The 15,369-nt window shown below is 42.6% G+C and overlaps 1 protein-coding gene across 6 annotated transcripts in view; it reads left to right on the forward strand.

Moving 5' to 3' along the window:
- adgrl1a (adhesion G protein-coupled receptor L1a) overlaps positions 1-15,369 on the forward strand; it is an 85,811-nt gene that overhangs the window by 42,782 nt on the left and 27,660 nt on the right. For 4 of the 6 annotated variants that reach the window (XM_017425360.3, XM_037978812.1, XM_017425361.3 and 1 more), the window contains 3 exons: positions 4,940-5,153; positions 6,361-6,470; positions 12,543-12,557. In XM_017425360.3, the coding sequence (XP_017280849.1) occupies positions 4,940-5,153; positions 6,361-6,470; positions 12,543-12,557 (339 nt within the window). The other 2 variants (XM_017425362.3, XM_017425363.2) reach the window with 2 other exon arrangements.

The following is a 15,369-nucleotide window of genomic DNA, read 5'->3' on the forward strand; positions in this document are numbered from 1 at the left end:
AAAGCTGGTGACTCCCCTCACAGTCACTCCTCATCTCATCTTCTACTTTGCCTGTAGCAGACAGGCAAAGGAGTCAGAGATGAGATAGGATCCCAGCTTTGAGGCCAGTGCTACACTGTCCCAGCCGTACACACAGACATAAACACACATACACACATGTACACACAGTATCCCACAAGCTCAAACAGCCCCCAGCCCCTTCACCGTCATGTCAGGCCTTTAGGTTTATCTCAGAGTGTCACTTTGTCACAATTTCTCAGCTTAAAGGCTGCCTGAATGTGACAGTTCTGGCCGCACCGCCTCAGCTTGTCCGTGGTGACAGGCCATGCTCCAGCGAGTCATTACACTAACTCGCAGTGCTAAGTGAGTCGCTAAGATGCAGCGCTAAGCTGATAAAGTGTTGTGGAAATTGGTCTAGATGATTCTCAGCCAGAGAGGGATTCCCATAGCTGAAACCTCTTCTTAGCCATCTTTAGAAAGAAACCTGAAAGCCAGGGAGGAGTTAGCTTCATAGCTAGTGCTAATGATGAGGTCATATGAACACATATGCAGTGTAGTTTCTGTATTTAAGTCTTATATGTAGGAGGATAGAAGATTAAAAACTCTTTACTATTTTTTCTTAGCTGAAAGTGCAGGAATTTGAGCCCAACCTATCAGTATTTATATCAGTAATATATAAGTATTAGCCATCAACACTGTTCAATGAAAATTATCTTTGGTACTGCGTTTGCTTGCTGTGCTAGTGGTTGGCAGTAAGAGAAGACTGTTGGAAAAGAGGCTAAGAGGCGCTGATCACACTGTCTCCCAAAAGACAGTCTGATTGTTAGCAAGTCAGTCACAGGATCATAAAGTACAACAAGTACAGTCTCCTTTTGCAAGGTTTCTTGCAACCTGCAATACTAACAAAGATTACACACTAAAGTCTCAAACATGATGTGGCCCTGGGTCAGATTGTAAAAGATGTAGAAAATATGGTGCTTTAGTGCTTGAAAGCTGATGATATAAAGTTTTTTTTTTGTAATGTTTCAGTGAAGATAAATCTTTGTCTTTTCCTGCTATAAACTTATCAGTATTAAAAATGTCATCTTTTCTATTCAGTCTTGACATCCAGAGTTAACACAAAATGTTCACTGTTTCAATTTTCTACATTTTATTTTGTTTCAGGCTCTTCTCAAAATCTATTCTGTTCTTTTTTCCCATATTTGCATTGTTTTTTTTTAATTTCAAAATTGCGTTAATTGAAAAAAAAAAAAGGATGCGATGGTGCTGTAGTCTTGATCTAAACCCAGCAAATCATTTTGGATCACCTTGGTAAAACTAAAATTGGCTGTGGAGTAATGTTCTGGTTACAATTCAATGTTTTTTTTTCAGGAATAAAGAAATGAACCAACAAAGGAAAAGAGAACCAAGTTTTGTGATTTTTTTTTTCCAAGAAGGTTTGGGGCAGATGCTGTCATCCAAAGTTCTTTGACCAAGTGTTTGGTGAATATATTTGTCAAAATGTTATTTTAGTTTCTTACGTTATTATTGATAAAATCAAAAAACACAAAATGTGTTCTGTTTTTGTCTAGAAAGAAAGAAATTAAAATTCAAAAGAGCTTAAAAACTTTTCTCTGGCACTATAATGAACAACTAAATAAACAGTTTTTAAAAAATGTATTTGTTGGTGGAGGCTCTTTGATGCAAGCATTTTCTTATCAATTATACAGACTCTTCACATATGTTTGTGTGTGTGCACCTGTGTGCATGAGATTAACACATAAAGACCATCAATGGTAAAATAAAAAAGTGAACAAAGACTTCTCTGGCTTGAGCAAAATGATGTTCTTGTCTAATGGTCCAAGCATCTATTGAGCCTTAGGCTTTAATTACTGTGTGAGGATAATGAGTTAAATCCAATCAGTCCTCTCTCTTGCTCCTAATTTGTATGGAGCCCCTATTTTGAAGCCAGCCACTTCAACCCCTCACACCGGCTGCCCTGGAGAGACACCCAGCTTCTATCAGTGGTGTGTGCGTGAATGTGCACGTGACCTCTGCCTCATGCACACCACCACATTCATGCAAATCAGCTTGTGTGATTACTCTTTTCAATTGCCTCATTTTATTTGTCTGTATGACAACTGGTAACTGTTTCTTGTGGATTTAATGACTTATGCTGATGAGTCATGGTATCACTGCAAGTGATTATATTCACCTATACAAATGGCTCCCGCCGAGAAAAAAAGGCTTTGTCATTCAACTACTGTGTCTGACAGGCAATGCTAAATAGCTACAAGTGTGTGTATGTGAGTGTGTCTGTTGGTTAAAGAGACTCGGAAACCTTAATGGATTCCTGCAGAGTGAAGGACAGTCGTAGCCCATGGCCAGTCCAAGCTTATCCTCTGCTCATCTCATCTCAGCTCAGAGCCAGCCGCAGCTCCAGCTAGGCCTCAGGCCATCTGGCTGCCACTCACTGTACACACACGCGAATGCACAAGCACCCCCCCCACACATACACAGGCGCACACACTTACACACACATGCAAACACTGAATCTCTGCAAGTTCAGTTCCATCCTGTTTTACAGATACACAATTCAAAAATCGCTGCATAAATGTAAGGTGCATCTGACTGTATTTACAGTGTGAAATCCACCTTAGTCCTGCAAGTTGTCAAGAGATGTTTGCTTAGATGTGAAATATGCAGGTGTGAAGCACAATACAATATGGCAGAAGCAGGGATTTGCAGCTGTGCCAGAAATAGACTAGTTATTATGGTTGCTGCTGCCTTGAACTGCTGTGGCTCACTGATGTTTGTGCTCAGTTGTAGCTTAATATATATGGTTAAATATGTAACGTCATTATAAGATATATTAGATGTATTATACAATATTCACAGTTTGAGCTTAAATGCTATATTAAGGCTTCAACTGATGAGCTAATACTAGCATTATAAGTGAACTAAGAGTGATCACTCCTGGTGGCCCTCTTCACTTTTACTCTCCTCTTGGCTCATTGTATGGTTCTAATCATTGGCCAGCTTTACTCTGCTGTGTATTTACACTGCAGGGTGGTTAGGAGAACAAGGCCACACACTGGCACTACGCATTGTAATCCCACTGTGATATCACCATTCAGTATGTACATGTAAGTGTGCCTGTCTCTGTATGTGTGCATTTGTTTGCGAACATGCACACCAGTATGTCTGTGTATGTGCTAATTTGCTTGTGTGGGTTTTTGCATTTGAGTGTGGACTTGTTTGTCTGGCCTCGCCTGCTGTTTGCATCTCCGTGTGCTTTAATTAGTATGCGATTTTGCATCAAGGCCTTTGTGATTTGGCACTAGCACTGCATGCTGGCGAGGCATAAAAGATCTGAAGTCTTTCTGTGCTAGTCATTCAGCCTTAATGGCATTAGTTACACAACTGAACTGAAGTCCCTACTGCATAAATGACTGGCATTTAGAAATATGAGCAAGTCCAATGGCGGTGAATCATGTTGCACAGTTTCATGTCTGAAATGACTGACACTGACATTAACTCAGATGGACGCTCCTCCTGACTGGACAGTGTCTGAAACTTAAGCACTGTTAGCTCAGTTTCAGGAAGGAAAACTAGCACCGTTCTGTGGATTTCAGCACTAACAGTAATGGGGGAGAGGGGGGCTGACTCAGTGTCCTTGTCTGCTGCCGAGCCTGTGTCATTGGGGGAGGTGCTGTGCATTGAAAAGCCCAGTTTATATAGAACTTCTGCCTTATTAAAGTGCAGCTAGGCCTTTACTGTCTGGATTTGACAATGTGCCCGCTGCCAGCCCAATGTGTTCCACGTCCTACCTACTGACATTGCAAAGAAGATCTCAGTCAAAGCCCTCTGGTCTTTCAGCACAGCGGACAGCTCTACACCTAACAGTCTCAGATGCAGCTCCAATGCTTGAGATTTTATTTTCTCAAACAAGTTTAGTCATTTCAGCACCACAGACAGCAGCTCTCACAGTTTCTGGCATGAAACTCACCTAAAAAAAAAAAAAAAACTTGTTGTTCTTCAACCTTCACTTCCACATCACTCAGTGTCTCTACTTATATTCAATTTTTGCTCCTGTGCTTAAACCTGCACTGTAAAGGATGTTCATAGCCACTCTGTTATTTTTTGTGTGTGCGCCTGGATGCAAAAGCACTTACATCGCAAGCAGTTATACAGCGAGCTGAAGAGACAACGAGTGTCTCTCTCAGCACCTCTCTGAAGCCCTCTTTCATGCCTCTCAGTCTGGCTCAGCGATTAACCCCGAGTACCTCTCTGTCCCTGCCGACCCTTCTCCTCACAGAGCCACAGCAGCACATTGACATTCCTCTCAGAGGGCTGAATGCTAGTGATGAGTATGCAAATGGTGTACAAAGCAAAGGTGAAAGTTTGCAAAGACAATAATTCTGTTTGTTTTCTTTTCTTTTTTTTTGTTATACTAGTACTTCCTCTCACACTAAGGCTGAATCCAAATGTTCGGTTCTGTTGCCTTGTTGAGGTGGAATAGACAAAGAATAGTGGGAAGGACACGTTGTTCTTCTGTGGTGTTCAGATGAGTATCGTAAGCTGTTGCCTGGCTGTGTGTAGGAGTTTGTTAACATTTGAAACTCTCACAGTTTGTTTCACAAGTGGTGCAATATCTCATTGGAGAAGCTGGTTTGGCTGCAAATCCTTCATACCAATATGTGGTCTGTGATGTTCCAATGAGGAAACTGAATGGCCAGGCTGTGCATCAACAGTACGGAAATCTTACTACTCAGGGAAGACAAATCATTAGAGAAGCCAATATGTGCTTGAAATGAGAACAAAGGAAACCACTCTCATTCCACCTGCCCAACACTATATTTAATATTTGCAATTAGATTAAATAATAAAATGCCTCCTATAAGTATTAGGGTTTATTGAATAATCAATATCTTTCCTTCTCTCCTTCTTTCGTTTCTAGCTCTGGGCCGGTCAATGATGCCCTTCGGCTTGATGCGACGGGAGCTGGCATGTGAAGGCTACCCAATCGAGCTGCGCTGCCCTGGAAGCGATGTCATCATGATTGAGACGGCCAACTACGGCCGCACTGATGACAAGATCTGTGATGCAGACCCTTTTCAGATGGAGAATGTGCAGTGCTACCTGCCTGACGCCTTCAAGATAATGTCACAGAGGTAACTATTGATCTGTTTGGATCCTGTGCATGTGTTTGTGCAGTGTCAGAGCCTGTTATTGGCAGAAGAAAGAAGATACCATTTCACAGCATAATCCCTCCAGAATTCCCTGCTTTTTTAATCTGTAGTGTATTGTTTGGACATTTATATTTTTTGAAGTAAATTCAGCCCCTCAAGCAATAAATTATAAAAAAGCTATTCCTAATTAGTTAATGAACATATTTTCTGTGCATTATACTTTTGAATTTTGGCAAAACATTTATGTTAACAGTAGTCTAGCCACGTATGTGATACATGCAAGTGTGGGTGTATGAGGACACATATGCTTGGGGGTTGTTGCAGCTGCGTTTGCAGGGCTTCCTGCTGTTGCTCTCCATGTTTAAGCTCAGCATCCTCTTCCTCAGAGCTCAGATCAATGGGAGCCCTCTCCCAGCTATCCATCACACATGTAATGGAGGCTCAGGGTACTAGCTTGAGAAGAGCACAAGTAAGCAAGGGAGGGAAGCAGCAGGGGGTGGAGGAGAGCATTGAGAGGCTAGAGGAAGGAGAAAGACTTCCAGAAAGGATGGGATGATAGAGGATGCAGAAGAGATTTGAGATACGAAGGGAGGCAAAGCCTGCACAGGGGAGAAAAGCTCAAAGCTAGATAAGAAATATGTTGAGAATGACTGAATGGATGCGAAAGAGAATCGTTTCCTCTGTGTATGTGCTGCTCAGGGTCTGTAAACATAAGATGGCATACGGAAATGTGGTTTAAAAGTAGAAGTAATGTGTATGTAAATGTTTCCCAAAGTGTGTAGTTTAAAGTATATGCCTTTAAACCCCACATCACCCCCTTCGCCCTTCCCTGTTCTCTCACCTCTAATTGCTCCCACTCACAATCCCCCAGGAGGGGAGGTTCTTACGTCACTCACCCAGTCTCTGCCTCCTCCCTCCCTCCTTGCTTCTTTCTATCCTTGATCCCTCTCCTTTTCCCCATGTTCTCCCTCCCTGCCTGTTTCCCTCCTCCCCTCGGGTGCAGCTGTCACATGATCTAGTGTAGTGTGAAATTACTCCCTTTCCTACCATTCCCTCTGTCTTTCAGAGCCTGAAGATGTTTCTTTTATAACCACTCCTCTTTGTCTTTCTTACAATGGCACTCATCATTTTTTATCGCTTACTCCCCCCTCCTCTCTCTCTTTTCTCCCCACCTCCCCTCATCTCTCAGGTGTAATAATCGCACTCAGTGTGTGGTGGTCGCGGGGTCGGACGTGTTCCCAGACCCCTGCCCAGGGACCTACAAGTATTTGGAGATCCAGTATGAGTGTGTCCCCTACAGTGAGTACTGAGACCCTTTCACCTCCTCCGGCCTCCCCAATCCTCTCACTCCATTCATCACCTCTCCCCCTTCCCTGCCTCTATCTTAACCTCTTACCCCTTCTTTGACTCCCCTAAACCCTCAAGAAATGACATTGCACTCACATGTACACACTGATGCTCTTGTGGTTTTCTCAAAACAATAAGAACAAAACAAGACAAACACTCATCTTCACCTTCTCTCTCTGTCCCTGTCCTTCTCTTCTTACTCCCGGCTGCATTGCACAAAAACACAATCACAATCACAGAGCACTAAACCTTTTTTCTCCATCAACAGAGTGACGCACCAGTAGCTGAGGGGGATTTTCACATGTGGGGGGCAGGGGGGAGATGGTCCACAAACACAAGGTCTGATAAACACTTCACACACACCTACTGCAAACATGGAGGCAGCCTTTATTGGCAATCACAGCAGTGTAACACACACCGTGCTGAACTCATGCACTGATTAACCCGGGGGCTTTCTGCTGCCTTTATCTGCTGCCAAACACCTTTGCTGTCCCTCTGATTTTCAATAAAAATTAAAATTGGGCGCAGTGAGACTTTGAAGCAGGGCTTGCTGTGTGTTTGCCACACCTAACAGAAGGAATGTTAACACAAACAGCAAAGGGCTTATTTTAGAGCCCATGACCTGCAGCACCACACGTTTTAATGTCCCCATGGTAACGGATGGTTTTCTCGCTGTGCTGCTCAGAAGTCTGTGGCAGGTGTGGTATGCACACATATTTGTGTGTGCACCTCACACTTTCAAACAGGGGTACGCACAATTGCTCTTTTTCTCTCTTCCTCTTAGTTTTCCTCTTTGAACCAGCATCTACACACAAATACAGTAAGAGCACACTCACACAGCCCAAGGAGCAGACACAGCTAGGATTAAATAGCGTTGTGCTGATCCTTGCTCATGTGAAAATCTCCACTCAGTCTCCCCTCCTCCCTCTCATGAATTTTTACGCCCAGCATTGATCCCCTCACTGTGTGCAGGGCTTCCTGGTTGGAGGGGAGAAGCAGTGGTGCTCCCCTCCACTGGGCAGAAGTAGCATTCGGGTGCAGAAAAGGTGGGTGGGGTTATATGTGGCTACTGATGTCACAGATTAACAGTACAACAAATTTTGGGGTAAGGGTGATGTTTAATTTTTGATGGTATGGGATGATTTTTTTCTACTTTTTCCTCAGGTGCAGATCAAGGTGAGCCACAACACGGAGACCAAGCAGCTAATTTCCTTTTCTTCTCTCTCCCTTCCTCTTCATCTTCTCTCTCAGCAGTCATGTTGGCTATTATCTCCTCCACAGTCAGCATGGCTTCTTTTCATATGTCACCCTTTTTCTTCTGTTTTTCTGCATCTCTCTCTTTTGCTTTCAGTGTGCACTCTAAGGTCCTAAATCTTCACTCATCATCATTTTACTCTCATACTTACCTATCAATCCTCTTCAGTATTCTATCATTCAAATTTCAGTCATTCCTTTAATTCTGTTTCTTCTACTGTCTCTGTTGATTTCTGTTTCTTTTACAGGTGGAGCAAATCCTCAAAAGTAACGATTTCAAACAGCTGTCAGTCTCTGTCCTTAATCTGCTCGGTGTTTTTGGGCAAGTGTTCTCTGCAGTTTCTTCTCACTTTCAGTGGATATTATTCATGGTAAAGTTGACTATCTTGCTTGTTAGTCTTACAATAGTACTGTGCTGTAGCTAGGTGTTTTGTCTTGTATTGTTTATTCAAGGTGAAGGTAGCATTAATTAGCTGCATTTGTTTCAGTCTACTCATGCATCTTAACCTTGCCTGTTTCTTGCTGAGTACCAAAAGGAAGGTTGTTGTCTCTCTATCAGCAATCAAAGGGAGGAACTGGTAACTGCTGACTTGCATTTTTCCTCTCTGAATTTGTATAAAACTCTGTTGATTGCAAATGAGCAAATTTGTGACTTAAAAAATTCAGAGCCTGGCCCTTCTGTGATGAAAGGTTCCTCCTGTCTGAAACAAGAAAAAACAGGGCTAATATCTCCTGTTTTATAGCCCCTCTCCATCACTAGATGAACACATGGAAACAGGTGTAAGACCCTATGTACACAGCTCATACTGTTGGCTGATCTTTCTATTTGTATTCTACTGACACTAAATATGACCTGACTCATTAAGACTCTTAGCTGAAACTGTTCATCCCAAAACCTAGTCACCATCGCACCACACGCCGCTCAACTCGGCCACTTTTAATTACCAAGAGAGGGAGGTGTGTCGTTCTCTTCAGTTCTGCCTCAGCAGAGATTTGTCAAGATTAATTGAATTTGCTGCTGCTAATCGCTCTGGTAATGCCCCATCGTTCACGTCTGGCTGGGAATGCTGGGCACTTGGGTACCATCCAAGTCAGGTTTTTTTTCTTGTTGTTGTTAGTTGTCTCAACAAAAGAGGGAACAAAAGAGAAACGGTACGTAAAGATTGTGTGTCACAGCAGCTGAGATGGCGTGTAGCTAAGTTGATGGCTGTGTGTGATTTTGCATTTGACAGGGGCCTCTACATGAGTGGCGCTTGTGTGACACAGGCGCCATGTTGCCAGTCACCTGAAACGAGAAGGTGACAGCAGCAACAGCTCTGTCACACACAAACACACAATTCTGCTGGCTGAGCTCAGATAAGAGTCTGGAACATGTGTGTGTGCTGCTATGTGCAGAATCGCCTTGGCAAAATACAACATCCACCAACAAGTCAAATCATATCTCATTGAGCTAAAAAGCCCTGAGGGGGCCTCCCTGCCACGTAGCATTGTTTTTGCCATTTGGAACAGAGCAAGACAAAATGGCTCAACTGAACTCTCATTTCACACTGTCATATCCTGCTGTAGCCTGCTGGATTCCATTAAGACATCACAGATCCGTGAACACAACTGCAGCATGTATTTACTGCAGTAAAAATCCCACACTGCAGTCTTAGCTCAGATGTTTGCCAAGTAAATAGTGAACCTTACTGATGAGAGAACGGTACCTGTTCCTCCTCCCTCTCCAAGACGGAGTGCTTGATCATTATTGATTCCTAGAGTTCTCCTTTGGGTAGATCCATACTAGCCATGTCAAGGCTAGCCAGGTGTTGCTTCTCTGCTTTTTTATCAGCTGAGATTTATTGCATTAATATGCACAACACTGGCAATAGAGATTCATAACTCCATAGTCTTTTTCATTCATATTCTGCTATTTTCCCCCTATCTCACTTAAAACAATGGGTTCTTCTACACTTAATGTATTCAGCACTGCCTATTCATTACAAGACATCAGTTTCTGGACACAAAGCAGCTGGAAATGATAGTTGACTTGTCTGGAAGAGTTTGTCAGTAGAAGGAATAATGGCATTGTAATATGACAAGTTTTCAGGGGAGGAGAGGCAGCACTTTGATGTAGCAGAAAATGAAGTTCTATTAATATGTATAGGGACACCATTAGACGTGGGGCTCATAAATGTTTGGTGAGTGAGAGACAGGAAACTTTACTCGGGCCTTGGAAAGGGATGACTCTTTTTTTCCTGGAAGAAAAGTGTGAAGAAGCAGATATTGAAGACAAGTGAAAAAGCTGGTAAGAAGGCAAAGTTGTCTTACTGTGCTCCAACAGTATGTGTGTGTATTTGATAGTGTGTGTTTGTAGCTGTATTCATTACTGTGGGAGTAATTGATAGGGTTGTAGAGAGCACTGAGCAGAGTGATTAACGGCAGAGAGGGCAGCAGCTTATTTCTCAATAGAGCCCTGAAAGAAAAATGCTAAATGAATCAGACAAACAACCAAGGTGGCCTTAATCTAACCTTCAGCACACTGTGACAACCATTTGATGAGTTTCTGTCTCTCCTTTGTGTTTGTTAGTGTGTGTGTGTGTGTGTGTATGTTTGAAGGAATGTGTAATGACACTGTGTGTATTTTTGCCCTGCACTTTTTTTTTCAGGACAACCAAGAATAGGAGAAATGAAGTCAACAGAAGTCTCCCAACGTCTCTTATTTTTTATTCTTTCTCTCTGCAGCTATGAAGAAGTTTAATTCTCCTCTCTGTCTCTGTCTATATGCCACTGCTGTGCATCACACACCATTTCCCCCCTTTTAGACCAAAACACACTTGGTTGAGCATTTATAAAATTGCATTAAGCTTTCTATTTTTTAGGGACTCGTTTTTGCATGAAGTGGAGAAGCTCTGCAGTCATCAGTTTCCTTAAACATGGATAAATCCAACGTTTGTTTGAGCTCTGCTGAATTCTGGTGTCCCGTGGACCCCCTGATTCCCTCCACAGCTGGTTCACTGTGGATGAAAGCTCTGGATGCCAGTCCTAGCCCTGTGGTCAGTCTCTCTCTCCCCTAACTTTGGAGTTAATGACTGCACTCACAGTTGGTGGTGGGGGAGCACAAAGCTTTTTTTTTTGCCCCTGCTTCACAGGATTTGTAGTTGTGCTTTCCTGTGTTGGGCCCTGTAGGCTGAAATTGGCTCACATTCTCTTGGTCTTCATGGAGGTTGTTTGTTCAGTTTGATCTTGGCATGAGATGATAAATGATTTGTGTGGCTGCAGATACTGATCCTGTCTTTGCCAAGGTGTAAGGCCACCCCACACCCCCACACAGCTCAGCCCACTGCTGCTAACAGTCTTTTTTCCCATTTCAGTCATATTTTTTCTTTTGCTTTACGGTTTGTCTCTGTTAATCTCTCTCTCTTCCTTTCTCTCACTTTTTTTCTGTATTGACGGGCAGCCCTAAGAGGTGTTGTGACAGTTTTGCAGGGATCCCTGGAGACATCAGACTTCCTCTGACATGTACACCACAATCACGCTCACAGTGGGGATCCAACAGCCTTGTGCCTTTTGACAAGTCTCTTCTTGAGAACCATGGAGATCCACTCGCACACCACTTGTGCCTCAGTAAATATAGAGGAAAGGCGAGTGCCAGTGCTATGATGTGAAAGGCGGAGCTGAGATCCTTGCTTGTGCACCCTGTTGTCTCCAGCTGTTCACAGAACTCCCCAGATGATGTGACACAAGCAAGTTTAGAAATCGTCATGGATGTCGAGGGAGCCACACTTTACCTGTTTGTGCCAGCTGAGGCCTCGCTGTGATACAACACACCCCACCTATTGATTTGTGTGTGATGAGTCTGCTGTAGACATTTTTTTTATCCCTCTTTTGTCTTTGCCCTGTTTTTCCCCCTCCCCTCCTCCTCATTGTATCTCTTGGTCTCTCTCTGTGTTTCTGAGGTGTTCTACTCTGTCAGGCCCTCCCTTTCCCCTGTTGTTTGTTCTCTTTTTCTTTGATGAGCCGGTCTCGGCCAGGAAAGCCAGCAGCTCCTCATTGATTGGATGGTCGATGGGTAGAGTGTTTTTGCCAGCTTCTATAGCAGGCGTCCTGGCTCTGTAAATTGAGAAAAGCCAAAAGAACCGCTTTCTTTGGATCAAGGGACTGCTCTAATGTCAACACAGGCTGTGCTTGGAGACGAAGGAAGCGAACAGGATTCAGTCAACTGTCCGAAAACAACTGGTCACAGATAGATATCTTCATCACTACCTCTCCATCTGTCATTCTTCCATCTCTTTCTCTGTTTTATCACTACTTGTTTTCTTTTACAGCTGAAAAAAATCTCATGATGTTCTTTGTTGGTTTTTCTCTCAACCAGGTTCTTGGAGCTGCATTTTGGGCACAAGGGGAAAGTGGGAGGGAGACAGGGAGGGATGTGGTGATAAGATGGGTGGAAGTGAGGCTGAGAGTGTGTGGATTGTGTTGTTGGGGGATTATTGATAAATCTGAAAGAAAATGGAAATGGATTTTAACCCAGGTCAGGCCATTTTCCCCTACTCATTTTCCATTCGAGCCATGCTTTATGTGAGTAGCCAGCCATAACACAGACAGATAACTTGCTTAAAAAAAGAACAAAAGAAAGAGGAAGGACAGCGTTTTATTTAATCTCAATTTTCTCTTTTTTCCTGCACCTGTTTTTTCTTTCATTCTCTTTACTTTCCCTCTCTTTTTCTTACTGTCTCTCTCTTTTATCTTACTGTCTCCTTCTTTCTCCTTTTTCCGATGCTTGAATAGAAGTGGATCAAAAAGGTAAAGTCCACAATAAACATAACAACCATAGCTCGCCCCTTCCTCCTACCTCTTCCTCCTTCCTTGTTTCCCTTTCTCCCCCCATTTTCCCTCCTAACCCAGCACCCTGTGTAGTGCTCATGTTTGATGTCGATATCCCTTTCTTTTCTTTCTCAATCTCTAATCGCCTCCTTTTCCTCTCTGTTTCTACCTGTCTTGGATGTGTAACCAAAAATCTAAAATCCCTCTAGATTTCCTCCTTGGTTCTGATGACACCAGCCTCATCTACTCTCTTTCTCTCTCTCTAACTCTCTCTCTCTCTCTCGCTCTCTCTCTCTAACTCTCTCTCTTGCACACACCACACACACACATACAGACACACATACACACACACATCTACACAGACCCACAAAAAGCATTAAGGTCAATCCAGTATCTATGAGAGATAAACGACAAATTAACTTAATTTTACGAAAAAGCACAAGATACACATACAAAATTTATATCATTTTGTGGGTGGAAAATGTATCCTCTTTTACTCCATTCTTTTTAAAAAGTCATTTTTTTGTCTTACAATGGTTTCTTCTCACACTTTACAATATACATATTTCATTACTCAAATTTCATATACACTTTTTATTCCAGTATTGTTCCACTCATTTTGCTATTCTGATTTATCTGTTCCTGCAGATTTAAGAAAAAAAGTCATCTTCTCACATCTCATTATTCAACTGCTCTTTTTTCTTCATATTTTATCTCTTTGCCTTTTTTATTTTCCAGGACCAACATTAAGTCTGATATTTTTCTCAAAAAACAAAAAACTAAAAACAACCTAGTGTTGAGATAATCTATAATTGGGCAAAGTTGCTTTCAAATCATTGTTAACAGTATCCCATTTCCAGGTACTTCAGTGTCCTTCTCTCATTCTGTCTGTGTTCATGTTTTTTTTTTCAATTCATAACAGTTTTGTTTATTACCTCTCTTTCACTGTCCTCCTATTTCCTGCATATTTTTTTACGTTTTGTTTCTCATCCTTCCTTCAGTTTGTTCTATCTCCTGACTTTCACTGATTAGTTTATCTCTCAGGTAACATCTGGCCATCACAAAAAGCCACAGGCTCTTTTGAGCAGGTCTTACACCTCTCTTTCTGCTTCTTTCTCTATGTTCTCTACCTCAGTCACCTTTCTGTTTTATTTATTGCAAATGCATACATGCCCCAGCTCCCTTCCCGAACCTCTCACACCTTAATACCTTGTCTACATCAGTCCATTCCTCCTGGTTCAGTTTGTGTTAAAGAAGAGGGGCATGGATGAGGGAGGGAGGTGTATCCTCTGTAGGGAGCCCTTCAGCTCCTTGTAATGGCTTTTCTGATGCTGCCTGAGCCTTGCCACAAGCACTTTTAAAGAGCCACAATCAGCTCAGCCATGTACCTCAATCATAAGTATCTCAAAGAGCAAAGATAGGCTTGACCCTATTCAAGGTCAGAACAAGAGTAGCTACCATCATTTCTAGCTTTCCAACTAGGGTAAACTCCCCCTCTCAGGACCCCACCTTCTCAACCTTCTCTGAGCCCCTTTGTTCACATATGTCTCACTCTCAGCTGTTCCCCTGCCTGGCACCGTGGCTGGATCCATTTGTTGGAGGAATTAATTCTCATCAAGGCCTCCATTAACTGGTTTATGGACCCCATTGTCTTTTATCTTTGTGTTCGTTGCTTTCACTAACCTGGACCATTGTGTCTCACTCTTCTCCAACCGCAAGAGGTCATTTTAGTCACTGCTTGTAGTAGAATAGAAAGCTCCAAAACCTTTCTGCTATCACCTTTCATAACTATACAATCTTATTTAGTTACCATGCTTCTTCCCACTAACACTGTAAGGCAAACACTTTCCTTTGTCTGCACCCCAACCTGTGTTTACCTTCATCCATCCTTCCACTGGTGTTTAAAGTGTTCCCTCTCTCTGTATGTGGCTGAACTAACAGTCCAGAGTTTTGTTTTTCCCTTGTTTGTGAAATTAATCTTTTCTAATTGATCAGGGGATTGTCAGGTTGGGTTTGGGATGATAATGATGATAATGATGATGATGATGATGATGATGATGATGATGATAATAATGATGATGATGTGGTGTTGATGTCACAGTTGAAGAAATTTCTGTCACTCTGTCAACCTACCTGCTGTCAGACTAAATTAGGACTATGTCGGCAACAGCTGCCTCTTCCATCTTATCACTTCCTTTGTCCCTTTTTCACCCTTTTTGCTGACAGTATAGCAGTGTTCAGTACCAAAATCATTCCAGAATTCCTTTTATCAATGCTGACAGGACCAAAAAAAGGGGGTTTTCTTACCTCCAGTTTGTTTGCGTCAAAACCAGAAGAGGCAAGAAAGAAATTCAATTTTTAACAACTGTACAATCACAGCATTACTATGGAGGGTGGGATCAGAGAGCATACAAGGACAGAGCCATTCCTCACATAAATGGCTTTCTATGTCATTTGGAAAAGTAAGTAGTAATACTTGAGAAACTAGAGCATTGTGTGGCAGGAAAATTCAACGGATGGCTGTGAATGAAAAAAGAGAGGAAAAGCAGTTGCTATAGAGACGATGAGTCAGGCAGCATCCCCTCATTAGGAATGACCCACCACACACAAGCACCATCATGTGACTGAGGCAGTGCAGAGACCCTTTTTAGTGGCACAAGGAGATAGGAAAGAGTGCAGCGACGTACTGCACATGTAAAAGTCACTGCAATGTTAGAGTCAAAGCACAAAGAGGTGAGTGAGGAAAGCATGTGGTTATGAATATAAACGACAGCAGGTTCCAGAGGAATTA

Source organism: Kryptolebias marmoratus, linkage group LG12, assembly GCF_001649575.2.
Source record: "Kryptolebias marmoratus isolate JLee-2015 linkage group LG12, ASM164957v2, whole genome shotgun sequence".
In the NCBI taxonomy this organism is placed as follows: domain Eukaryota; kingdom Metazoa; phylum Chordata; class Actinopteri; order Cyprinodontiformes; family Rivulidae; genus Kryptolebias; species Kryptolebias marmoratus.